This window comes from Betta splendens, chromosome 8, assembly GCF_900634795.4.
Source record: "Betta splendens chromosome 8, fBetSpl5.4, whole genome shotgun sequence".
In the NCBI taxonomy this organism is placed as follows: domain Eukaryota; kingdom Metazoa; phylum Chordata; class Actinopteri; order Anabantiformes; family Osphronemidae; genus Betta; species Betta splendens.
The window spans coordinates 1817257-1842266 of NC_040888.2; the positions used below are offsets into that span (position 1 = coordinate 1817257).

The window sequence follows — 25010 nt, forward strand, 5'->3', positions numbered from 1 at the left end:
GCTCCTTGATGCGTTTGATGTCACCAGATCAAAAGGTTCTTCCCGGGTAACAGGATTTGGACCGGATCCGCCTGAAGCTGCAGAATCCCACTCATCCCGTCCCTCGTTATTCTTCTCTTGGTTCATCTCTGAGTGAGGATGACGTTTGTTTTTGCAGGTAGGGTTTATTTTCAGCGCGCTGCTCCGGGGGGGGGGGGGGGGGGGGGGGGGGGGGGGGGGGGGGGGGGGGGGGGGGGGGTGGTTGTGCGTCTGTCGACATAAATCATCCCAGACTGGAGACACGTTTTGCTGGAGCTGACCCAGAAAAGTACAATTTTCCCCTCTGCAGAACCCAGAGCCGAAGTCTCGCGGTGCTTCGCGTGCTCTCGCTCCGTCTCCACGAAAAAAGCGAGGGGAGCGGCGGGGATCGCGTCGCAGGCTCCGTTGACGCGGCGCTGGACACAAAGCAGGTAAAACGCCGCCGTTTTCCTCTCCGTCTCCGTTAAACCACCGACGGAACGAGCGCGTCGCGCCTCGGCGGCAGCGGCGGCGTTCGGCCGTTTACGCACGGGTTTTCGCCCCGGTCCGGACCGCACCGGACCGGACCACGGAGAAGCAGGTTGTTTGTTCCCCGCTCCTCGTTGTCTCCACCTTAGGTCCAGCTCCACGCAGGACCTTTACGAACCGAGCCACACGCGAAAGCCGCGCGGCGCGAGCGGCAGCTGCTCCGCGGTCAAAGGCTGCTTTGTGTCCGCGCGAGCGTCCGCCGCCGGTGCCGCTCGGTCGCGCGGTCGGACGGGCTCGAGCTGCGCGCGCGCCCGCGCTTGACGTGGCGTGAAGCGGAGGCGCAGAAGCGTTGGATCAGAACCGAACCGGAGCTGCGGGTTTAAAGGTGCGATCGCTTGTGAACAGTGTTCAGTTAATGACGCGCAGCAGGAAACTTCCTCCCTCACATCAGTTTATGTCAACGCAGGAAAAAAACACCAGGTTCTCACGTGCTGATGCTCTTTTTTGCATAAATGATTCTTTGACTCGTTGGATGAAGTAGTAAAGTAGCAAATACACAGTAAGAAATACTCTGATGCCAATAAAGCACGGATTCAAACCGGTTTTAGCTGAAAGTATTTGGTTTAAAAGTCAAGCACTCAAGTAACTTTGCAGCTCTGTATTTCAGACTGATCACAGTTGGTGGAGCAGAAAAACTGCTGTTAAGGTTTAATAAGTGATTGTTGGTGTGTAACAAGTGTTGACCTGGAATAAACAGTACAAACCAGGATTCGTCAGGAAATGGTTGTTGAATGATTCATCCCCTGATGAGCTCAGACCAGTCTGCGCTTTGTGCTGATGGGACGGATCATTTTCCACGTGAACGACTCTGTCGGAGGTGAGAGGATCAAAACGAGGGCCGTGAGAATGAAAACGCGTGTCTGGAAGGAAAAGACGGACGAGCTGGATCACGGGATCACGGCGAGTGTTCAACGCAGGGCGTGTAGTCGCTCACGGCCGGTGGGTTCACTGGGAGTGGGAGTCGGGTCCAGTCTGAACCCAGTAAACCCGCGCTCGCTCCAGATTCCAGCGTTTATTAGCAGCAGACGAGCCGCTCACGGCTCAGGGTTCCGCTTTTTGCCCGTTTGTCCACGTTTGTGCAGCTGGTGACTTGATTTTGGAGCGGATCCGTTTGCTTTCCTGTGTGAGAGCTTGTCCAGATGTTAATGAGAGGTCTGCTCTGATCTGCAGGTTGGCTCCGTCTGCTGCTGCTGCTGCACGGAGCCCAGCTGAGACTCAGCCCATCAGCGGCCACTCGCTCCTGCAGTGCACCAACATCATGAGCCCCATCCTGCCGCACTTTCTGCTATAACTGCCGTCTACTTATCGCCATGGTGACAGAAAGCTCCTGGACTTGGACTCCGTTGCCATAGTGACCCCGTAACAAGAATCAGATAACTTCCAATCTGTTGCCCCGGTGATCCAGGTGACCCTTTCAATCTGTTGCCATAGCAATGCTGTAGAGACGCCCGCACAGTTCTATGGTTACTATGGTGATGCTGTAGCAAAGCAACAGTCGCCATGGGAACGTCCAGGATGTTCCGCATTTTTGTCATCCTGGGTTCTGCCTTCATGATCCTCCTGATCATCCTGTACTGGGACGACGTCGCCCCCTCTCACCTGTACCTGCACCCTCCCGTCTCACCGGGCCCGAAGATCCCGCATCCGCCCCACCCACCGGCCCAGCAGCGGCCTCACACCTCCCGAACCCCGTCCTTCCTGTCAGACATCGATGCCTTCGTCAACCAGTTCCTGGAGCCTGGAACCGGCGAGCCCACGGACCCCGTCCCCGTGGACTCCAGCAACCAGTCGGAGAAAGCAGAGGAGCGGTACATCCCACGACGGGAGTGGAAGATTCACCTGAGTCCAGTGGCTGCGGAGCTCCGTGAGCGACAGGTGAATAAATGCACGTAACACGTTACGGTCCAGAACCCTGCGGTGCCGGTCCACTGATAGTACCACCTGAGCCACTAAGGCTCAAACCCGGACTCGGGTCTGTTCTGCCGCCTTGTGATCTTGTAACGCCTGTGGTTTCAGGAGCAGCGGCGGCGGCTGCTCCAGGAGATGTGCGCCAACGACAGCCTGGCGTTTCCTGGCAAGAACCGCTCGTTCGACGACATCCCCAACAAGGAGCTGGATCACCTCATCGTGGACGACAGACACGGCATCATCTACTGCTACGTCCCCAAGGTACGCGCCGCTCCCTAAAGCGCCGCTGGAGCCCTCGCCTTGGACCTCACCCTCCTCCCCCTCCTCCCCCCAGGTGGCCTGCAGCAACTGGAAGCGCATCATGATCGTCCTCAGTGAGAGCCTGCTGCACGACGGGGTCCCGCAGAGAGACCCGCTGGCCGTGCCCCGGGACCTGGTCCACAACAACAGCATGCACTTCACCTTCAACAAGTTCTGGAAACGCTACGGCAAGTTTGCAAAGCACCTCATGAAGGTCTGTTTGTATTACCTGTGATGACTCACCACTGTGACACCTGTTAAAGCTGTGGCTCGGCGTGACCCGCATTCACTCGCCTCCTTTGGCTTTTGCTAAAAGAACGAATGGTGCTGTGAGGCAGGCTGTACCTGGGCTCCGCGTCCTCCCTAATCGGCTTTATCTGCTCAGCGACGCGTTTATCTTCCACTCAAGGACGCAGCTTTCGTGTTTTAGAACGAAAGCGCTGCAGAACCCCTCCTCCATCCCAGAATAGTCCGAGCCGCAGATGCAGAGATCACCTTTGCACCACAGCTCCGTTCACCTTCTGCTGTGTTCTCAGGAATCGGCCCTATATGTGGAGTAATCCTGTGCTCTGTCTCCTCTGTGAAGGTGAAACTGAAGAAATACACCAAGTTCCTGTTCGTGCGTGACCCGTTCGTGCGCCTCATCTCCGCCTACCGCAACAAGTTCGAGATGCGCAACGAGGACTTCTACCGGCGCTTCGCTCAGGTGATGCTGCGCCGCTACGCCCACCAGCCCACGCCGCCCGCCTCCGTGGACGCGGCCGCGGCCGCCGGCCTCACGCCCACCTTCTCCCACTTCGTCCAGTACCTGCTGGACCCGGACACGGAGCGGGAGCTGCCCTTCAACGAGCACTGGCGCCAGGTGTACCGGCTGTGCCACCCGTGCCAGATCGACTACGACTTCGTGGGCCACCTGGAGACGGCGGAGGAGGACGCCGAGCACCTGCTGCGGCAGCTGCGGGTGGACAACGTGGTGGAGTTCCCCACCTCCAACAGGAACCTGACGGCCAGCAGCTGGGAGGCGGACTGGTTCGGCACCGTGCCCGTGGAGGCGCGGAGGCAGCTCTACAAGCTGTACGAGCCCGACTTCAGGCTTTTTGGCTACGAGCGACCGGACTCCGTCCTCCACGGCTGACCCGCGCCTGCGCCGTCGGGTCCGGGCTGCGCACACGTCTCGTCCACGCTACACCGAATGTGCACATCAGGAAGGAAGCACACGGCAGAAGAGAAACAGCCATCGTTCATCATTTGTTGCTTTATCAAAACGTAAAGAGAAGCACAGAAGCGTCTGAGGAACAGCGGACTGTTCTCACGACGTCGTATCAGAACTGATGAGCGGAACCCAGATGGAGGTTCTGCTGAGTCCGTGTACATGTGGTGTTTGTCCTCCATGCAGTGTTTTGCACCTGACGGTCACACAGGCCTCGTAGCAGGATGTTGTGTTCTAGCATTAGCACTGCGGCATTAGCCATCAGCTAATTTATTCAAATGGTGTAATGTGCAATGTTTGTTGAAGCATGAAAGGGATTTTTACGGTGAACACAGGAATCCTTTATACCTCGTTTCCAACTCACAGCATCACGTCATCACCTTTTCTTATCTCCACATTAACACTGGGCTTCGCTGGGTCGCGTCTCCCCCTCGGCCACAACGGGAGCATTCGTTTCTTACCCGTTAAGGGCAGATGCAGCTTTGTAGCGAAGGCGCTGAGGAAACACAAGGTGTTTGATGCGGCCGCGCTGCTGTGAAGACGTGGACCGAGCTGGAGCGACGCCAGCGCCCCCAGAGTTTCCAATAAAGGTTTTTTGGGTGTCGCGTGGGAGGAGGTGATAGTGCCTTTGGTTGCAAATGTTTACACAGCAAAAGAGTATTTTTGTAGCAGGACTTACTTCTTTCTTAGGACTAGTGCAGTAGAGGACAAGGCTTCTGACTCACTTGGCCTCGTGCGTGTTGTGTGGTTGTTTGTGACAGGAAGTGGACCGGGTCTGGACACAATCAGTGCTGCAGCGGCTCCGTGTCTCTTTGCCCTCGCCTTCGAGTGTGGGGCGCTTTCTAAGGCGTCTGATCCAAACGCTGACTCGCCTGAATGGGATGCAGTTGTCTAACATGCGTCCCACGCTGGTCTAGTTAATCATGTGTTACCATTAATGTTTCATGAGCGTTTTCTTTTATTCCAAGTGCAAAAAACCCGACTGAGATGGACGAAGGTTTCTTTCTTGACTCCAACCTTGGACGTGCAGCCTCGTGTGGGGGCTGATTCTCAGTGAGCCTTTGCTGAGTGTCCTTTGGCTGCTGATGTGCATATTAATGTCATGTTCACCGCATTTACGCGAGGAAGCTGCAGGTTTATGCAGAGACGAGCACGTAGCTTCCAGCCCTCTGTCGCTTCAAACGCAGCCCAGGTTGGAGCGGGAGGCTCCGCACGAGCTGCTCCGCTCCCGCTCTCGTTCTAGTGAAAATGCAAAGCACTCGTTCAGTGTTATCAGCGTTATGGAGTCATGCATCATCTGGACTCCACGTGAGAGAAACACAGAGCCGCCGCATTAGCATATTATCAGATGTCTCTCCCAGAATATTGCGTCCTGGGATCGTCTCATCAGCGTGAAGCAGAGCAGCTTCTGAGCAGCGATGGTTTTCTGTCCTACTGGTCCGAGCTGCTTCGTTTACGATCCTTCCCATCCATAATCATGACAGTAGCCCCCGACTCCTCCCGTGTCAGTATAAACAACATCTGCTCAGTTTTACTGGCTTATTTTAATATTTTTTGCAGATCTGATTGTTGGGTTGACATGAAATGAAAATAAAACATTTTTATTAAAATACACAGCGTTTCCTTCATATAACACTTTGTAATGTCACATCCAACTATTTCTACTACTGAGCTACTTTGAACCCAGTTTAGTTTGTGTGAATTGTCCATTATAACTATTTAAAAGACTCAAATGATTTAAGGAAGCACAAGCTGTTTGAGGATCATTTTAATACAGTTTCAGTTCAGTCATGCTCTGTTGCAACTAATTTAAAAAAGTGATGATTATTCTGGAAGAAGCAAGAGGACGATGGAAAATAAGAGAGGACGGAGGAAGAGAATCAGCACCGAGGGTCAAACCAACGAACAGAATGTTGAAGCAGAGAAGGAAAGGATTTGTTAGCACCACGGCTCCAGTGACCAGTACCACCAGCACCAGCAGCACCAGTACCACCAGTACCACCAGCACCACGTGTTACAGCCTGCATCAAGGAGCAGGACCACTGATCATGTATCATTTATTTGTGCCTAAGATGGAGTTTTGCCTCTATTACACGACTCTCCTTCAGTCCGTTTAGTGTTTTCTAACGTCCAACCAACACATTTTACTCTCTGACCGACTCTTCCCATCTGTGGGTGCGGTGCCCTCCCCGCCCTAGTCGGCGCTGGCGTGGACCAGGTACCCGCTGAACGTGATGTAGACGTCGGCGTCGTCGCCGTACACCGCGTTCTCCCGCTCCCTCTTGTACAGACGCACCCACACCTCGTCGCGCAGCTGCAGCTGCAGCATCAGGCTCTGGCTCTGCATGATGGAGCGCTCGCTGGGCTGCGCGTACACGATGGCCTGCTCCGTGTCGTTGCGCATGATGTGCAGGTACGTCTCCTTGAAGTTCCACGTGTGGATGTTGACGTTGAAGAAGTAGACGCCGGGCACGCGGCACAGGAACCGGCCCGTGAACATGTCCAGGTGTCCGTCCAGGTTCACGAAGACCGTGTCGAACAGCAGCCCCTGGTAGGACTCCAGGCTGTGCAGCGGCTTGCGCCGGCCCACGGAGAAGGCGGCGTAGTGCCGTTTGCAGGGGTCACCGGGAGGCCCCGCCTGGCCCTTGCTGCCCTTTGACCCCACGGGACCCCTGGCCCCCGGAGGCCCCTCGTGCCCAGCTTTACCCGGCGTGCCTCTCTCTCCGCGGTCTCCCTTGTCACCTGCACACAGGGCGCTTATTCACGCTGCGAAGGCATGAGGTGAGACTCGACCGGCAGCAGGTACCTTTGAGGATGGTCATGTTGATGTAGGTGCGGACCTCTGGCACGCGGCTGAAGCCGTCTGTAGGTGGCTGGGCTCCGCTGCCCTCTGCTGGCGTCAGGTCGTCACAGCAGCGTCCGCAGGGGAGAGGAGCCCCGGGGGGAGGCAGGAGGGCCGCGAGGGGGGCGACGGACAGGATGAGGAGCAACGCCAGCATCGCTGCGCCTGCAACACAAACAGACGCTCAGGAATGCTTCATGTCGGAGATTAACCGGATCCCGGGGACTTGGAAACTTGGATTACAAGTAAAAAGAAGATATGTGAAAGGCTGATGCAGCAGGTGAGAGATCATCAGGCCTCTAGGGAACAGACACAGTTCTCTTATGGAGCAAAGGCATAAATCTTTTGAGAAGAAGTACACGAGGACGTGTTGTAAAGCAGCTGCACCGGTTCTGTTCCCAAAACCAAGGAATCTTCAACCCTGAGCCAGAGAAAACACGCCTCTCCCCTGAAAGAGGCGCGAGAGGAGAACAAACTAAATCCTCCCTGCAGCAGCAGGTTGTTCAGGTCCGGTCTCGTGGGAGGTTCCTTCCACGCACGCACGTCTGCAGGGCCGCGCGTCAGGGCAAACGGGCCTCATCCACAAAGTCCGGGCACGGAGGAAGCGAGAGTCAGAGACTCCAGCCGCTGTGGAGTCTGTGACAGGAACAGGATGTGCTGCTGACTGTCGCCCTCATCAGCCACAGCTCCGACTGCGTCCACAACGGAGGAGCTCCTCAGCAACTTCACATCAACAACAGCACACAGATCCAGAGCCTGCGCTTCCTCTGGGGGGTTCCATCCATCGACATTTTGTCCTAGTAAAGTTAATGTCTGTCCTACTTTACATTAATGAAAGGATATGCAGATTTCCATGCAGTGCACAGATCAGCTACTGACGTTCTGATCCGAATGAGCCTCACCTGGTTCCGCTGAGGAGCCGGAGGACGAAGCACACAGGATCCTGAGTCAGCAGCTCCTCACAAGTGCGGACTTGGACGAGTCGGCTCAGATGAGGAGCACATCTGGTGACAGTTACGCCTTGAATCGGATCCCTGAGGGGTGAGCTTCACGGCAGCCTTCGGGCTTCAGTCCGAGCAGGACGGAACCGAACGCAGACTGGACTGAGTTCTGCTCGTGCTTCACGCCCAGTGGCTGAAGCCGGTGCGTGAGCGATGAGTCCTGTTTACAGAGTGGAGGTCGTTCCCCCCGGAGCCCACTTCCGCTGCTGCATCCAGCTGCAGCAGGAGAGAGCGCAGACACGACCAACAGCTGCAATCGCAGGATAGGAAACGACGGGGACATCAATTAGTGCAAGCATTTCCTGCTCTGCTCTGCTTTTATGGGAGGAAGGAGGAGACAAAGGAACGCATTCAAGTGTGAATGAAAGAGAAACAGACGTAAAGGCAGAAATAACAGTAAAGACGTGTGTGACTTCTGAGACGGCTGCTTCCCTCATAACAACAGTGAAACCTCCTCCACCTCCTCTGACTCCATCTGTGTGATGGAGGACGTGTAACGTGAGCCGGGAGCATTCCTCCTGCTCTCAGTGTGAACCTACTGCTTCATTACTGTGTGCTCTCTCACGACAAACCTGCGTTTACCTCCGTGTGGGTTTGATTTTAGGAGCAGCCGCCTCCTCCGAGCATCAAATCAGTCTCCAATAAAAAGCCTCCATCAAACGTGCATGTGACGCTGAGCGCAGTGGCCGAGGGGATGACGTCGGAGCTGGAGGCCAGAGGTGACGGGACCTCAGCACTGCTGTGGCTGAGCTCATAGAGGACGGAGGACGAGCGGCGGGTCCTGTGGACGCAGGCCGTCGTCTCTGTTCGCTTCCAGCTGGAACCCACGTAGAAACACTGGCACCACTCGTGTCTGCTCATTAAATCACTGCATTTAGTTTACGGACTGGAAACAGGTGGAAGCATCCGCCTCTGCTGTCGCTAATTATCGGGTTTCATCTGGTTTGTGTCCAGACAAAGCAGATGAGCGCTGCTTTGCTTTGTCTCTTCTGTCTATTAGATGTTTTGTTTAAATTTCCACATCTGGATGATGGAGATGAGCTCGACTAGGGTTTGCATGAAACCCTGGCTGATGTACATACATAATATGTAATATGTATGTAATGTGTATGTAATATGTACGTATAGTATATAAAAGATAAATCTGTTGTGAGGCTGCAACCAACGGCTTTAACAGCTGTCTCTGGTTTGGTTTCCACTTCAGATCTGGTTCTGCATTAACAAAACCGCTCTCATATGCTGAGATGTGTGGTGCTGGTGACAGCTGCAGTGGGATCTGTTTTGACTCCACATAACAAGGGTGGGAACCCGAGTCGGCCCGACCTCACATCCTCCCGTTTGTCTGTGGGTTGGATCCAGAACAGGCTGTGTGGGGTTTGTGTGTGTGTTTCCACCCTCTCCTTCCAGCTCTGCATCTCGTCTGTGGTGATTGACTCTGATAACGGAGAGGAGGAGGAACGGAACCTCTGACTGTCGGTTAATGTCACCTAGTGGTGAATTCTTCCACTTCAACCTGTAGTCACCAGTGTCTAACACTTACACCGTGACGTATGCGGCTCGAAGCAGTGTAACGCTGTGTGAGAGCGCTGTTTTGGTACAAAGTGTTTTTTGTGCTGTGAAAAGGAAAGAGGAGCCTGTAGAGCACGGTGCGTGTGTGGTTTCTGACTGACATGGCCAGATCTTGTAAATTCTCTGTAAGATGAACGGATGTTGCTGGTTGTGTCAGACTTAAATGTCAAACCACAGTCTAATACACACGCTCACACTCACATCCACCGCCAGGACCACCTGACAGGACACAAACACACCCTGAAAGCTGGTCTCCTCTCACTCTCAGCGACCCCCGAGGCCTCATTCCACACACACAGGAAGCCGACGGGTGACCCATTTCTGCCAGAGCTTTTATTTTGATTGGCCTCTGCACAGATGTCACTAAATACAGCGGAAACAACCTGCATGTACAGACAGGAGTAGCGACACTTATCACTGACCTCATTGGTCTATATCGCTCTACAACAAGCAGCCCAAACTGAATTTATGGGCTTCATTCATCATCAGAAATGAAAAGGTCCAACCATCAGGCCGTCCTCTTAGAGTGCGAGCGATAAATGTGTTAAATTATGACTTTTCATCATCAAAATCCTTGATCTGCCTGCAGAAATAAAGATTTTCAAAGCTTGTTGGACAGTGTTGAGAGGCGAGCGTACGTTTAGAGTAATGTCTTTTCCAGTGCGTTCATGCTGTTTCTATACGTCCAGCAAGTGAGTAAATAAGGAGAAGCCTGGTCCTGTCCCGGCGTCAGCTACAGATTTTTGTCAGTTTTTTTTTAATGCTAAATCTATCTCTTTCTATCTAAACTTACTGATTAAGATATAAAAGACAACGACACAGCTGATCCAGTGAACACAAATAGACCAATGACAGTTATTAAAGTTATTGTTCAGGGAAAGAAATGTCAAGAGAGCGATCGCCCAGCGTTGCACTTCCTTCACTTCTATGCAGCTCTGAGCCTCCGTTAGCTTCTGTTCTGCCCATGGAGCAAGCAGCTGTTTTCAGAAAAAAATATGAAAGTGTTTTTGAAGAGCCACTCAATACTTCAATATATGCATCAGCTGGGAAACGACAGTGGATCACGTGGTTAATACAGATCTGCGCGTCTGAGAGCTGCGTTCGTGTACAGGTCCTGGTCCAAGCGTGCGCTGCAGCGCCGCTCGGCTTTTCAGATGGATTTGTTGCTGAACGTGGTCTGCAGCTCTTTGAGGGTGAGGTAGCCTGTTTTACAGGGCTCCACGGGCATCGAGGACGACCTGCACATACCAGACACAGGCCAGGCTGCACAGCCGCCATCAGCCGCCGCCGCCTGCAGGTCGGAGGGTTTGTGAGCGAGAACGGGGGGGTGAGGAAGGGGGAGAGCAGGCGGCGGAGGAGGGGGGTTCCAAACAGCTGGATCAGCAGAAGCCTCTGTCCCTACAGCTCCCACACCCACGCTTCTTCCATCGCTCTTGTCCTCTTCCTCATCCGGTCCCATCCCGAATCCAGAGTCTGGGGTCTGCAGCTGCCATTTCAGGACCTCATATGCTGGAGGAGCGGCGGACGTGGGGCAGAGTGAGACGTGAAGGTTGCGACCGTTATGAAAAGTGTGCAAATCATCTTCATAGGTGAAGTAGGCAGCACTGGGGTCGGTGCGGGCCGAGCTGCCGGACGAGGGGGACCGGAAGTAGCCCAGGTTATAGAAGACGGAGGAGGAGGAGGAGGAGAAGTTGTCGCCAACGCCGCTGGTGTCCGAGTCCGAGTAACTCTGGAAATGAAGCAGGGCGCTGGTGGAGCTGGAGGAGGGGGAGGTGGGGGGGGGGCACGTGCCAGCTCTCACACACCTCCACCGGAGAGATGGGATCCAGAGCCTCGGCCGTGAAGAAAGAGTCAGACGCTGACAGGGGGTTGAGCCATTTCTAGGAGGAAGAAGAGGAGATTTAGAGCAGCGTCAACAATTAGAGGAGAAACGTCAGTGTCAGCAGTACGACAGACAGCCTCCAGGAGGCAGTGGCTGGAGCAGAGCCGGCTGCATCATGAGCACGGTCCTCCTGCATCCAGGCTCAAAGGGGAATCACACACTGCAGCCTGAGTCCAGCTCTTCTGTCGTTTAACACAAATGTCGCGAGGTTCACAGTTTAAAGGTCTGTTCAAATAAAAATCTAATTGGTAAACGCTGCTGCAGAGCAAAGTGATGGTGTCCCAGCACTGGGCCCTGGGGCTCCACACACGTCCCACATAACACAGGTTTTTAAAATCACTAGTTTGAGGCAGAAGGACAAAATCAGTTTTTCCAGTAAGTCATGTGTGTGGGGCTCAGTATGAAGTTTAAGCAGATTATAAAACATCTGTCAGTGTGTGAGTAAACATCATTTTTACCTTTAGGTTTCCTTTGTGCACAGAGTGGAGACTGTGGAAGTATTTGGACGGACTTGGAACAGGATTTCCTTTGAGACGCCTGAAGCTGCAAAGTAGCAGGTTAAACATAGTAAAATACACACACACACACACACACACACACACACACGCACGCACGCACGCACGCACGCACACGCACACGCACACACACACGCACACACACACGCACACACACACACACACACACGCACACACATACACACACACGCACACGCGCACACACACACACACACACACACACACACACACACATACACACACACACACACACACACATACGCACACACACACTCACATGCACACACACAAGCACGCACGCACGCACACACACACACACACACACACACACACACACACACGCACACACACGCACACACACACACACACACACAGAGCACGCTCACCTGACGACTGCGCAGCCCCCGTAAATGATCAGCGGTAAAACCACAAGGCCGGCGCTGAGCAGAAGTCCCCACTTCACCCAGAACCGGTCTGAAACAGAGCGCCGGCGTCAGCAGCCGGACGGACCAGGACCGTCCGACCACCTGCACCTGAGGTCCTCCTACCTTGGACCCGGGGCTCGTCCGCGTCCGCCCCCATCCAGGACGCAGCCGGACTCCAGCTGCTCCACTGGCCGTTCTGGCTCCTCGGGTAGCGGACCCGGACCCGGACCTGCCACCTGCCCGGCATTTGGGCCGAGGGCACTTCTATCATCCGGTGTTCCGTGAACAAAGTCTTGGCCTCCTGATGAAGGAACGTGTGGCGCAGGTAAATCAACAGACTGTGGCACTTATCGTGTGAGCAGCACGGGCTGCTTAGTATTCACATGACGTACGTGTGAAACCTCAATTAGCCTGAGCTAAATAAATGTGAGCATAGAAACATCACCGAAAGGGAAGTAGCAGACGATGACGTGCAGAGAAGCAGTGACACAGAACACGACTGCACCGCGTTAATGCTCTGAAATGACTAATCAAACTCTGTCCAGCTGTGAAGAAAACAGCTGGAAGAGGAGGCGGACTGAAATGAATGCATGGAATGAAAAGGAGCGCTGAGCGGTCAGTGTGCAGGTGTGACTGCTGGTGAGTGGCTCTCATGTGGCACCTGTCGCTGTGAGGATGCTCTACACACACGCAGCCAGTGGATCTGCTTGTGAAAGCACTACGTAGACTCTCACCTTCCACATCTGCTCTTCCTGTGCGACCTGCACTTCGAAGTTCTGGATGTCGATGTACACGGACAGAGGACTGCCAGGGCTCCACTCTATCCTGGTGTAATTGGTGGACTTGTTGACGGTGGGGAGACCTGGAGGATTCAGCCTGACTGCACACGTACACAAAGGCCGCAGTCAACAACAGTTGCTTCCCGGCGTCGATGAAATCAGTTCTACGGGTTTAAGAAGGACTCACTGTGATGGAGGGGCTTATAGTGCAGGATGGCGTCCACCGTGGTGCCGTTACACTCCATGCTGATGTTGGGCATGGACTCCATCTTGTTGAACTATGGAGGGAGCGCGTTGTTAGTGTCTGAGCGGATCAAAGAGGCTCTTGCTTGGCTGCTGCTACATTTCGTGTTGGTTACCTCGTTTTCAAAGGCGAAGCTGCAGCCTGGAGTGGAGCCATGGAGCCTCAGCTTGCAGCTTCGCCTGAGGGAAACCAGGCACACGCTCACATTTCAAACGTTTGCATCTGCTTCACAGAGGCTCCAAAAGAAACGGAGCACATGGACCCGAAGACAGGTCAGGGAAGGTCTTACGTGATCACTATCTGGGTTCTTCTCTCCATTAACTTCCAGGTGGTCTTCCTACCAGTGACCCAGCAGTCCACACCAGGAGCCGGCGGCGGTGGGTTCCCGTCCCACGTACAGCTGACGGTGCTGACGAAGTCATTCAGACAGGAGAGTCCTCGAGGGCCTGAGACAAAACAAGCAGCAGCAGAGATTAGACAGCGGCTCTTTATCGGTGGCAGGAGGACGAACATGAGCTCCACTGCGCTGCTCTGCAGCTGTGACGCATCTCTGTGCTCCTGGTGAAGCGTGGACACAGACACGGGTCCGCTTCTGAACATGTGCTGTACCTTTGTGTGAGTGAGCGGCGCGGGCCGAGACCTGAAGCAGCAGCAGGAATAAGGAGCACGGCAGCTCCATGGCCGTCGCAGCCACTGCAACACAGGGAAACCAACACCATCACATGAGAACGAAGCCTGACGACAACAAGCAGCGTCTTTAATGAAACCCATAGAAACCTGCTTGTGAAACCTGAAAGTTGAAAGTACATGCGCCGCCCGCTGCCACCGGAGTCTTTATGTAAAGTGAGAAAACAGCACTTGATGTCCACACACGAAACACTGAAACTGACTGAACAGCACCTGTGACGGAGCGCTGGCAGAAAACGCGCTAACTGGCTGATACAGAACCACTGAGTTCACGACCAGCGGCTGATAATAAAGCTGAGAATAGAACGGAGCTGACGTAGGAAATCTTTTTAAACCTCGGACATTGTGTGACTCAAAGAACTGAGCTTTTTCATGAAGTCCGACACATTATCAGCAGTTTGAGTCAATTGTGGCCGTGACTCCACCAAACCCTGAGCTCACTGGGACACGAGTGACTGTGTGAACGTAGCAGGTGAAGCTGTCATTGAAGTGCACATAATAAACATTTACAGTGGAAACAGAGGCACTTGTTCCATGTAATAACATTAAGATCAGCTGTGGAAACCGACCAGACGACCACAACGAGCAACACGGTTATGACTCAAACACATGGAAACACATCGATACTCCACATTCTGCTCGTACGGCGTTAACCAGGACACGATTGGTAAAAGGTGAAACCGTACCTGTGTCGTGGGTCAGTGAAGGCAGCAGGTGCTCGCTGGGAGGAAACGCATTACTGCCTCCTGCTCTGGACTAATTCAGATTTCCTCTTGTGCTGCGTCTTTGTGTCCCTCAGTCTTTTTACTGGTACCTCTCTCTCTCTCTCTCTCTCTCTCTCTCTCTCTCTCTCTCTCTCTCTCTCTCTCTCTCTCTCCGTCACTCACGCTCATCCTTCTGTCTCCTCTTTCACGCCCCTCTCTTTTCATCTAAGTGCCCAGTGACATTTTCCACTTGTAACCGCAGCTTCACAGGAAGTCTTGTGAACCTGTGAGTGATACACAGACACATAGAGAGAGAGAGAGGATGGGCCGGGGAGGAGGAGGAGGAGCAGGAGGAGGAGCAGGAGGACCCAGCGGCTCCTCCTGCTACCTGGACCCCAGCGCAGCCAGATAATAATTCAGCTGAAAGCAAGAAATACAAAGCAACACCACATCCTGTTTCAATCACAACATAAAGCGGGTTGTATAAAAAGGACCTTGCACCTATGAAGTGGTTTATGTCAATGAAACTCGGCTAAAGTGAACATTTGGAGGATTGAGGAGGCAAAACGCACCAGATTTAGTCCCATGGATTGTTTTTAAGATGCAAACACAGACACGCACTCACAAAAATAGTTGAGCACTGAAACCACGGCTGCTGCAGCCACAACCACTGCAGAGCTGTGTGTGTGTGTGTGTGTGTGTGTGTGTGTGTGTGTGTGTGTGTGTGTGTGTGTGTGTGTGTGTGTGTGCGCTACTCTACGCTTCTGTAGAGGAAAGCAGTGTGAAAGTTAAAGCTGCAGGGTGTTCGTCACTCAAGGGTCACTAAACACTTCTTCTCTTCAGTCAAAGGCCTTAAAACATTCACACCTTTTGCTCTGAAGCTCAGCACGTTTCCTAAAGGCACGTTGAGTAACTGTTTATAGTCTTTAGCGTCTACTGATGAAACGCGATCTTAATATAAGTTTGTTACACTTTAGCATGTGAACGAGATGAAACTACTTGAAATTAGAGGCTAGCATATAGCAGGCTAACATATAGTAGTAACAAATGTAACAAGAATCACAGTCAGAGAGGTTCCACTAAAGTTCAAATGATCTAAAACATTTTTTAAATATTAAAATAAGTCTCATTCAAAGAACTTTGTCCTTCCTTCTTTTACTTTTTACTCCATTGTCAAAGTCTGGGACTCACAAGACTACATCAGAAACGTAGTGTATACACACACACTGTGTATAAGCAAGTGTTGGAACGACCGTTTAGCGGATGGAGACACAGTAGGAGTAAGGCAGAGATGAATTCTCACTCAGTGAACAACATAAGACGAAATCAACCAAACAAAAATAACAATAAATTAAAAAAGTACAAGCGGGCCACAGCCCCTTCCTGCAACAGCCTCCTCCTCTCCCTTTCTCTGGTCATCCTCAACTCCTCACTGTGTTGCAGGCCCCAACTGCAAGCATGATGCAACACACACACTATGTATATATATATATATATATATATATATATATATATATATATATATATATATATATATATATATATATATATATCCCAATCCCAAAAATTTGTTTTACTAATAATATTGTCATCTATTTTATTATTATTATATAATATATAATATTATTATATGTTATATAAGAATTCTTATACGTATATATTATATACGAATTCTTATCTGTATATATTATATTATATTATATTATATTATATTATATTATATTATATTATATTATATTATATTATATTATATTATATTATATAACACACACACACAAATTAAATTGACCTTTTTTTTACTGCTTAATGATGTTCTTTTTTTCCTCTTCCGCTGAGTACAACAGAAATTCATGATCTCTATGATGATATAAAATTATTCCTCCTACAAAAACTTAAAAAAACTATTTGTAAGTATTATAACAGGAAAGTAAATAAGAGCTTATGTTGCAGATGAAGAATAACGAAGTGGTAGTGAAACTTTTTCAGCCAATTACAGTCAAGCCAACTGAAGAGCAACAGAATTGATCATATCAATGTAGGTCACGAGCACTCATCTAAATCTTCAAGTTCAATGAAAGGCTATTGTGAAATCCTCATCCCTGGTGCAGGTATCAGCCTACACACCACAAAGCATCCACACATGCGAGTACTGTTGCAACACAACAGCGCTGTAGCAGCCTGCGGGGGTTTCAGACCTGCAGTAGGCCAGAGGGTGATCTGATGCCCCCCCCCCCCACCTCCCCCCATACGCACAAGTGCCTGAAGTTACTGAGGTGTCAGCACCAGCCACCGCGGCGGTAACAGGAGAGGCACGAGCGGGGGGAGCTGAAGGCTGCAGAGGCGGCGTGGGAGGAAGAAAAGCACACAGCACTTGTCTAAAGGTCAAAGTCCACCGTATGTGAGGTGGTGGAGCCGCTCAGAAGACCATAGTGATGTTTGTGCTCAGACAGCAGCAAAAGCCCACCACCAATAAACCACAAAGGCAGGGGCTGGCTCAGCGGAGAGGAGGTGAGAAGAACAACAAGGGAGGGTGCACTTGTACAACAAGCATGATGCAACACACACAAAACATGGAGAACCACTTCATGGCAGCGGCCGCTGAAGCTTAATGACATCTAAGTGAAAGATTCCTGTCAACAGCGGCCTGAGCTGACTAATATCCTGCCGCACACAGTCAGGTACAGCCCCAGGACCGGCGCCGGCAGCCGCTCGGCCTCCGGCCTCAGGCGCTTTGGCACGAAACACAGTACAGTTGAATGTGCGAGTTTAGTTGAGTCACAAAGCAAATACAGTGGCTGAAATAAGCTGCGCACAAACAGCTCCACCCACGCGAGTCTTTGATAAACTGTCGCTAACAACACGCATGGAAACGATGTCACGTAGCGTGCGTGAACCAGCATTTGCTGATGGAGTAAATGAAGTGGACGGGAGCGCAGTCGGTTCCCACATTTTAAAGATGAAGACTTAGAGCCAACGCGTCACGCTGACGACATGAAACCGAGCAGGGAGATGATCCTGATCTCTGCTCCAGGATTGTTTTGGCAGTTTATACACTTGTCAATTTTGTTGTATCGACGGAACTTCAAACGACTCCTCAACCTCTTTTATCTGATCGCTCCTGCAGATACACACTACACAGGTCTGACATGAGAGGGCAGAAGGCAGGTTTTGACAAAAAGCAAGTTTCAGTGGTTTCTGTCGAAACCACCTCCATTCGAGCGAAAAATAAACCTCTTCAGTTCCTGCAACCATTTAGTGGTTTGGGTCGTAGCTGAGTGGGGCCGCGTGCACTAAATGACTGAACATTATAAATATCTCAGCATCAAGTTCGATAAATACTGTGACTAAAGGTTACAGCTGCATCTTCTCAGGCTGCAATCGTCAACATGACTTGAGTTTGGTTGAGCCTAAACCAAAAGGTTATCACAGATCTCATTGTCTAACCAATGATCTCTTCAGTGGTAACTCTTCTCCAAAATAATGCCCCCCCTTGTTTACATTTGAGCAGCAGGCAACAGCAAATCACAATCATAAAAGGAAAAGGCAGAAGTGCATCAGAGCCACCAACAGCTGACCACAACGTGCAGAAGCTGCACCATAAACTTCCAGCAGTGCTCGTCAGCATCCCTACGTTTAAGCAGACATGGAAGAAGGAGCGGCGCCGTTACAAACAAGGTTCAGGGAGAACATATCTGGTGCTTCAGCACTGCGGCTGAAGTGCGTTGTTTCCCCGTTCACACTGAATGAGGGAGGAAAAGTTGTGTTCTCATCAGTGTTTTGGTCAAATGTGGCCGTACTGAGATCATCAACCACAGCAGTGAAGCAACGCCAAAGGTGTTAGTTTGAGAGCGAGTGTGTTGTGTGAGAGCAAAACAGCTTCCAAATTTGGCAAAAAGATTACACATTTAAACCTTAAGTTTGTTGGCAAACTGGCTTCTTGACTGAAGGTTTGGAAATTAAAACAATATAAAATTATTATTATTAATATAAAAATATAATATTTAATAGTAACACACAATGTCTTACAAAAAACAAGCCACAGTAGGAAAAAAGTACTTTCTTTACTGAACTTTATTTTTTATGCCATTTATTGTGTCTTTGTTATAACAGCACACACAAATGTCAACTGGCTAAAACAATATAAAACATAAGTTCCACATTTCTTCAATATTTATATTATGTACATGCGCTCGTATGTTCAGAGGCCACATCTCAGGCTTTTGCTTACTCAAGTGCACTTTCCTCTTAACTCCGTGCCGAGAGGCCACTCCAATGAGGAGCCTTCAGCTTCACAGCTGCTCCATTTATACAGGTTTATGTTCATTTTTGAAGCACAGTGGGACAAAATCATCATTAAAAATGGCTGAATGGAGCTCGATAAAAGCATGGAAACCTCTCTTTTACACCATCTCATACTACATTTGGGAAGCAGATGATATTATTGCATGGACCTTCGTCAGTTGGATTCACGAAAAGAATCTTTTATCTTAATTCCACTGCACTAAAGTCAGGTTTAAGTTTAGCTCATCACCAGAACACTGATTTAGATTTAATGAGTTGCTCTGGATTTTATTTTTTAAATGAGTGACGAGAATGGAAATACTCAGAAGCAGAGGACGGCTCCTTCTGACTGCTTCGTCCGACTTTTTACCCTTATTCATGTAACACCACCTGTAACACTTGTGGAGGCACAATTTCTGCCAGACTATCGGTTTGGACATCAAATCTCATTTATACAGTGCTGTCAATACATAGCACGAGCTACAGTATTAATGGAAGAATGAGCGAGCTTAGCAAGGCTGACAGCAACATTTCAGAATCATCAGCTATGCATAGAAATGCATAATTATTTCTTAAACACAGGTAAAATTATGATTTCACAGAACTTCTGCTACTTCGAAAAGAGAAATAGGTAGGAAACAATAAAAACAAAGGAAACTGTAGTAGTAGGATAATACTCAAAACTGAATTCTTATTGGAGTGGTCCTTCAGGTAACACCTGCCTCCTGTTTGTAACATCAATCACGTCAGGCTGCTCAGGATGGGATGGAGGACAGCACTCACGTCTATGTGGGAGCAAACTTCTTGGCCTGTGCCCTGACCCGCTTCTCATAGTCCATCCTGTTCTGACTGAAAAAAACAGAGCACAGAGATTAAGACGCTTAATCACGAGTCTACTCATGCTGGACTTTTTATGACTAAGCCTGTTTCCAGAAACTGATGTTAAAGGTAATCAAAGCTGATCTAAAGTAGCTACATCCCTTAAAAAGGTATATATACACGATGTTTCTGAAAATTAAAAAAACAAAAACAAAAAAACTTACCAGTAAATTGTGTAAGCCTCTGCTTGTGCTGGGTCTTGAATGTTAGGCTCATTCAGCAGCTCCTGGATCCCCAACAGAATCTGAAAGCAGTTAATAATCCTCCATTCAGAGCTAAATAATTCTTAATATTTAATAAAGTAAACACTGGCTGCACTCTTAGGATCCAAACAACACAAACACTGCTGCAGTCAATCACAAGTTGAACCAAATGTTGAATTTACTAAAAATAAATGTGTGAGTGTTCATACCTGTTTGATAGTGATGGCTGGCCTCCAGTCTTTATCCTCCTCCAGGATGGACAGACATACGGTGCCTGATGGGTAAACGTTTGGGTGGAATATTGGTGGCTCAAACTTGCCTGCGTGGAAAAAATTCAAAAGACCAAAATAGGAAATGTTCAATTAAACATTAATTTTAATTACAAGCTACAACACAGGCATTGTAGAAAACAGTCACTCAATATTTCAAGAGGAATGTTTACCATCATCCTCTGCTCTAGCATCAGTTGATTTCAATTAATATAACGAAGGCAGCCATCACACCACGGAATCCTGGGAGAAATCCGTGAATATGCACCACATTGTTGACACTCATCAAACATTTAACAAGTCTACGTGAGCACCTTGGTTTGCTGCCGTCTAACATTTACTTACTCTTTGATTTTAATACTCCACGTAAACCTTGGGCCTCTAATTTAAAATGCACCGAGCATTGTCCAGTACTCACATTTAGGTGGAGAGGAAGGGTAGTCATCTTTGAACAGCATTCTGAGCTTATAGAGTCCTCCCTCCCACAAAGTCTGGAGAAAGAACATGAAACAACTTTTGGTAAACTCACTGATAAAAGTTTAATCTAGAATAAAAATGTAACCTAATCAACCTCAGCTATAAATGTATCAAACAAAAACATAACGCAGGTATTTCTTTTGCTTAGCCAACAAGCAAGTATTCAGCAATTTTTATGACACAACCAGCTTTAGACACTGGGTCCTTCAGCTCCAACAACCTTTTTTTTTAAGCACCAAGGTAAAAAAAAAAAAAAAGGTTTAAACTGTCTCTCTTGTGACACCTTTACGTCTAAATTTGAACATGACATTTCCTTGAAGTAACTCGACCCATTACAGTAATTAGAGCAATACTACATCCTGTGTAGTCACCATTACAACCAAGGACAGGACGGGCATCGTTATTTTTGCATTCTGATTTTAGATTATGACACAAATTACTTACCACCAACTATTACTGAAACATCACATCATTTGATATATATATTTTATATATAGTTGATATTTTTTCTTTGATATTACATTTTAAAATTAACTATTTTTTTAGTTTTTTCGCGTATGCGTTAAAACATTGGACAGTAAAGACAAAAGAATAATTGAAGTAGGTGTTCAGCGATGACGTGGTTTTCCTAAATACGCTCTGTGTCTGTCTTTCTATTAACAAAAAACAAACACCTGAAAACACTTGTGTGTGTATGTATGTAACAGTATCTGTAATGTTTGTTGTGGCACCAACACGACTGTTGCGCAAGAGCAATGTTGTAGCAGAATATGATAATAATAAGAGATTTAATTGCAATTCATAAAATGTCTGTACAATTCTAATAAAAAATTTAATACAAAATATATCAATACTGACATAGTCAAAGATGCTACATAACCTTAATGAAAACTCGAACAACCTAATACAGTAATGGACAATTCCTGTTGCCAGGCTGTGGACGAGGGCTTGTTGGTAAAGATTGAAAAGGCTGGGGTGACAGGCAGCTGACCCACTGGGCCCGTCTCTAGACAGCTACCAACTTACGCCTTTCTTTCCTGGAATGGCACACTCCCAGTTCATCAGATTCATGGTTCCATCGGGATTCTTGGTGGGCACCGCCACAAAGCCCTGAGGACGCAGGAAACACGCCATTAAAACACATCAGCTGCCAGTTGCCCGTCATCCACGTGTCTGCACAGTGGCTGTCTGCGTACAAACGGGTGGTCTTTCCTCCAGGCTTTGCGCTCTTGGGACAGTCTGCTAAGAGCGATGCCGGACATCGCTGCTCATCAACGCCTCCCTGCGGAAAAACAAACCAAAACAAGTTATTTATGCGCTCAGCCTCCACGGCTCTCACTAAGCGTCCTGATGCGCGCTGGCGACGTCCTTCCTCAACAGACATGTAGACACGGATGACGTTGTTAATTAGTCGAGTATAGAGGTGAATGTAGCTTTTTACCAACGTCCGCTGAAATTAAATGCAGCTCTAGTCAAACAGAGGCGGCGGCGCGTCTTCGCCCGTCTGGCAGCCGAACTTACCTCCTAAATCACAGCTGAACGTTAGAATTAAGCGGGGCTGACGTGCAGCTAGCTCGTTAGCTTCTCTAGCTCGAACGTTAGCTGCTGCCGTGTTGACGGCGGCTGGAAGAAAAAACACCCTTCGACGCTCAAAACCGAAACAACTGCGTCGGCGATGGTCTGAAAACGCAAAACGAAAGCAAAGTCGACCTTATGAACATTCCCTAGTCACTCTTGACGAAATACGCTGGTGTTGTTTGAGACAGTTTTGCCAGTTATGGTGTGAAACAATGTGCATCGTAATTTGGCTTCGACGCGTAGAATCTCGCGAGAAAAGGACCCCGATGTTTATTTCGACAGGACCTTCAGGCAGAGTGCGGGACACCTGCAGGGAGGGAGGTGAGGAAACAAGGAAGGAAACAAGGAAGGAAGGAAGGGAGGGGCGGCCATCTTGGTTGTGGCGCGAATGTTGCCAGCTTCATGTTTTTTCAATCAGCCTACACTGATTATAAACGGTAAAGTGTAATATATAGTATATAGTCACTCATATACTAGTAAAAACAATCGTTTTTTATCGTAAAGTACGCTGATACATTTATTTAGGCATCTAACCAAGAACTTCAACGTAAAGTAGAGGGACCAGGATGAACTGGCTAAGATTTCTTCTGCCCCAGCATCAAAGTTTGTTATATATTTTTATGTCATCACACCAAAATCTGGAGCCATTGTCAGGCAGACACATTATTTTAATTGCTTAAATTTTTTTTCATTCATTTTTTACATGTTACTTTGCAACAACCAGAATTAAGCACAGACATTTGCTTTACTTCACTCAAAAGCATTTTAAGAAAACCAAGTAGTTACTTATGTCCGGAGCCTTTTAAGAGCCTTAAAAGTTTGCTTTATGCAATGCAAAGAGGAACAGCACATTAGAGAAAAGTGCTTTTCTTCCCATGAATCAAAGCTCCTCTGTGTTAACACATGACTTGGACAGTGATACTGACTGATACTGATCTTTTCATCCAACACAAGAACTCTCAAATACTTTACATACCTTCAGCCTTTAAAGTCACACTGTTTATCCAGTCTAGACCCTGAGCTCCTTCCTTCACACTGTTTTTCCCTCGCCCTCTGTGATGATGAGCTCAGGAGGTGCTCTTTGGAACCATTCGTACCAGGAGCCATCATAAATGCACACCTCGGGCTGGCTGAGCAGGTGAGCAGCCAGAACCACGTGACATGCTGTGACACCAGAACCACAGGTGGCCCAGAGGGGTCGCCCCAGGTCTATCCCAGCCCTTCTGAACAGTCCGGACAGGTCCTCGGTTCCCAGCTCCTTCCCAGAGGCATCCAGGAATGCTGTGAACGGTATGTTGGTTGCTCCGAGGAAGTGGCCTGGGAGAATGTCTGGATGGGACAGAGACACGACTAAACCGTCTCCATGGCAGCACACCCACCTGATGTGAAATATCTGAAAGCCTAAAGCCATCTAATAAATCAACAAACCTGACAGTAAATAAATAAATACAAATAAATTCGTAATGAAATGTTATTTTAAATTAATTCCATAATTGATATCAGAGCAAATGTTATAATAAGTCACACACATAATGACTGTAATAGTTTTTTTATTCTCACCCTCTCTGGGCTCCGGCTCAATCCCCCTGAACCTGCCTGGGGTCCGGACGTCCACAACCTGGGCCTGCCTGGTTCGGATGTTGTCCAGCACGTCTTCGTAGCTCTTCACACAGGCCCGGTTTAAAGTTGCGTGGAAGTCTGCGCGCTCCGGTCTGGAGAACTCCGCGGTCACGGGAAAGCCCTCATCCAGCCAGTTCTTCAGGCCCCCGTCCAGAACCGACACCGCGCTGTGTCCAAACACTCGGAACATCCACCACACGCGCGGCGCAGTGAACGACCCGAAGTCGCTGGCGTCGTACACCACTACGTGCGCGTCGTCGCCGATGCCCAGATCCCCCACATACGTGGAAAAGGCGCTGGAGGTTGGCAGCATGTGATCAAACGCTGAGCTCTTGTCACGGCATTCTTCAATATCAAAGAAGCACGCGCCCGCTAAGTGCCGCTGCGCAAATTCAGCCTTTGCGTCTCTTCGCATCACGGGTAAAAACCAAGAAGCGTCAAGAATGCGAAGTTTGGGACCGACGAGGTTTTGCCTGAATGCATTCGCCAGCCACTGAACGGACACCAGAGACGGGGTCGGAGTCGCCATGACCAAAGTCAGGCGAGTGTGCGAACGCGCAACAGGAAAAAGTGTTTCAGGATTTCAACAGAAACTGTTTGCGGAGCGATGTCCCGGTTGAGTTGTGCGCATCCTCTGCGACACCAGCAGGTTGCGCCACAGCACTGTTCAGTCCAACTGCGGTGATGCCCAGCGACGAGCGCGACGAGGCCAAGATGCACCTGGAATGTTTGTGGGCAACACTGAACTGATGTAGGGTAGAAATACATATTTAATAAAAATGTATTTGTATTAACATGTAAAACTGTGATGACTCTATGATCCCAGTAAAGAGGGACAGCCTCCACAGTGTCCAGCTCCAACAGAATGGGACAGTTTCCCACCTCCTTTCAGAACATAATGGTGTTAAACTAAAATAAAGGAGCACAATCTACGTCACTTGGTTTAAGTTTTGAGGCAAATAAAAGTTATTGTGAATCAGATTCAGTTTTTCACATTAAATGAAAGGTTGGGGAGACGGAACCCTTGAGGTAGGTGGTGCTTTTTCATAACACTACTATTGTGCAGGGGTGTGCATGGAAAATAGTCCTCT

General features: G+C 49.4%; 5 protein-coding genes across 6 annotated transcripts; 1 reads left to right on the forward strand and 4 right to left on the reverse strand.

Moving 5' to 3' along the window:
* Positions 1 to 293: 293 nt before the first annotated feature.
* Positions 294 to 5578, forward strand: chst12a (carbohydrate (chondroitin 4) sulfotransferase 12a). Its single transcript, XM_029158705.3, has 5 exons — positions 294 to 449; positions 1717 to 2421; positions 2563 to 2715; positions 2789 to 2968; positions 3341 to 5578. The coding sequence occupies exons 2-5, from the start codon at positions 2047 to 2049 to the stop codon at positions 3887 to 3889; spliced, it is 1257 nt and encodes a 418-aa protein (XP_029014538.1). The 5' UTR covers positions 294 to 449; positions 1717 to 2046; the 3' UTR covers positions 3890 to 5578.
* Positions 5579 to 5717: 139 nt separating this feature from the next.
* Positions 5718 to 8198, reverse strand: c1qtnf6a (C1q and TNF related 6a). The gene is made up of 3 exons (XM_029158780.3): positions 7709 to 8198; positions 6771 to 6971; positions 5718 to 6706 (listed from the first exon to the last, which is right to left on the reverse strand). Exons 2-3 carry the CDS (start codon positions 6961 to 6963, stop codon positions 6159 to 6161), a joined length of 741 nt encoding a protein of 246 aa, XP_029014613.1. The 5' UTR covers positions 6964 to 6971; positions 7709 to 8198; the 3' UTR covers positions 5718 to 6158.
* A 1493-nt stretch (positions 8199 to 9691) lies between these two features.
* On the reverse strand, positions 9692 to 14890 carry il2rb (interleukin 2 receptor, beta). The gene is given in 11 exon segments (XM_029158628.3): positions 9692 to 11159; positions 11161 to 11256; positions 11717 to 11801; positions 12160 to 12247; positions 12322 to 12499; positions 12933 to 13078; positions 13165 to 13255; positions 13337 to 13400; positions 13511 to 13667; positions 13831 to 13914; positions 14595 to 14890. Coding segments are annotated over 10 exon segments (1608 nt in total). The 5' UTR covers positions 13901 to 13914; positions 14595 to 14890; the 3' UTR covers positions 9692 to 10526.
* A 3775-nt stretch (positions 14891 to 18665) lies between these two features.
* LOC114860313 (SUMO-conjugating enzyme UBC9-like) lies at positions 18666 to 22534 on the reverse strand. Of its 2 annotated transcripts, none has more exons than XM_029158808.2 (7): positions 22243 to 22534; positions 21918 to 22003; positions 21748 to 21831; positions 20663 to 20735; positions 20185 to 20294; positions 19937 to 20016; positions 18666 to 19742 (listed from the first exon to the last, which is right to left on the reverse strand). In XM_029158808.2, the coding sequence occupies exons 2-7, from the start codon at positions 21981 to 21983 to the stop codon at positions 19679 to 19681; spliced, it is 477 nt and encodes a 158-aa protein (XP_029014641.1). In that variant the 5' UTR covers positions 21984 to 22003; positions 22243 to 22534; the 3' UTR covers positions 18666 to 19678. The 2 variants fall into 2 exon arrangements, with proteins under 2 accessions (XP_029014641.1, XP_040927789.1); XM_041071855.2 differs by lacking the exon at positions 22243 to 22534 and adding an exon at positions 22163 to 22194.
* A 169-nt stretch (positions 22535 to 22703) lies between these two features.
* mpst (mercaptopyruvate sulfurtransferase) lies at positions 22704 to 24627 on the reverse strand. The gene is made up of 2 exons (XM_029158756.3): positions 23860 to 24627; positions 22704 to 23628 (listed from the first exon to the last, which is right to left on the reverse strand). The coding sequence occupies exons 1-2, from the start codon at positions 24446 to 24448 to the stop codon at positions 23330 to 23332; spliced, it is 888 nt and encodes a 295-aa protein (XP_029014589.1). The 5' UTR covers positions 24449 to 24627; the 3' UTR covers positions 22704 to 23329.
* Between the last annotated feature and the right edge of the window lie 383 nt (positions 24628 to 25010).

Excerpts from the sequence above, each read along its gene's own strand:
- mpst (XM_029158756.3), bottom strand. The coding sequence starts at position 24,448 with ATGGCGACTCCGACCCCGTCTCTGGTGTCCGTTCAGTGGCTGGCGAAT. Across the intron at positions 23,629-23,859 it reads TGAGCCGGAGCCCAGAGAGG|ACATTCTCCCAGGCCACTTC; the intron begins GTGAGAATAAAA and ends TGTCCCATCCAG.
- chst12a (XM_029158705.3), top strand. The coding sequence starts at position 2,047 with ATGGGAACGTCCAGGATGTTCCGCATTTTTGTCATCCTGGGTTCTGCC. Across the intron at positions 2,716-2,788 it reads TCTACTGCTACGTCCCCAAG|GTGGCCTGCAGCAACTGGAA; the intron begins GTACGCGCCGCT and ends TCCTCCCCCCAG. Across the intron at positions 2,969-3,340 it reads TTGCAAAGCACCTCATGAAG|GTGAAACTGAAGAAATACAC; the intron begins GTCTGTTTGTAT and ends TCCTCTGTGAAG.
- c1qtnf6a (XM_029158780.3), bottom strand. The coding sequence starts at position 6,963 with ATGCTGGCGTTGCTCCTCATCCTGTCCGTCGCCCCCCTCGCGGCCCTC. Across the intron at positions 6,707-6,770 it reads CAACATGACCATCCTCAAAG|GTGACAAGGGAGACCGCGGA; the intron begins GTACCTGCTGCC and ends CCCTGTGTGCAG.
- LOC114860313 (XM_029158808.2), bottom strand. The coding sequence starts at position 21,983 with ATGTCCGGCATCGCTCTTAGCAGACTGTCCCAAGAGCGCAAAGCCTGG. Across the intron at positions 20,736-21,747 it reads CCATTCCAGGAAAGAAAGGC|ACTTTGTGGGAGGGAGGACT; the intron begins GTAAGTTGGTAG and ends TTCTTTCTCCAG. Across the intron at positions 20,295-20,662 it reads CCCTTCCTCTCCACCTAAAT|GCAAGTTTGAGCCACCAATA; the intron begins GTGAGTACTGGA and ends TTTTCCACGCAG.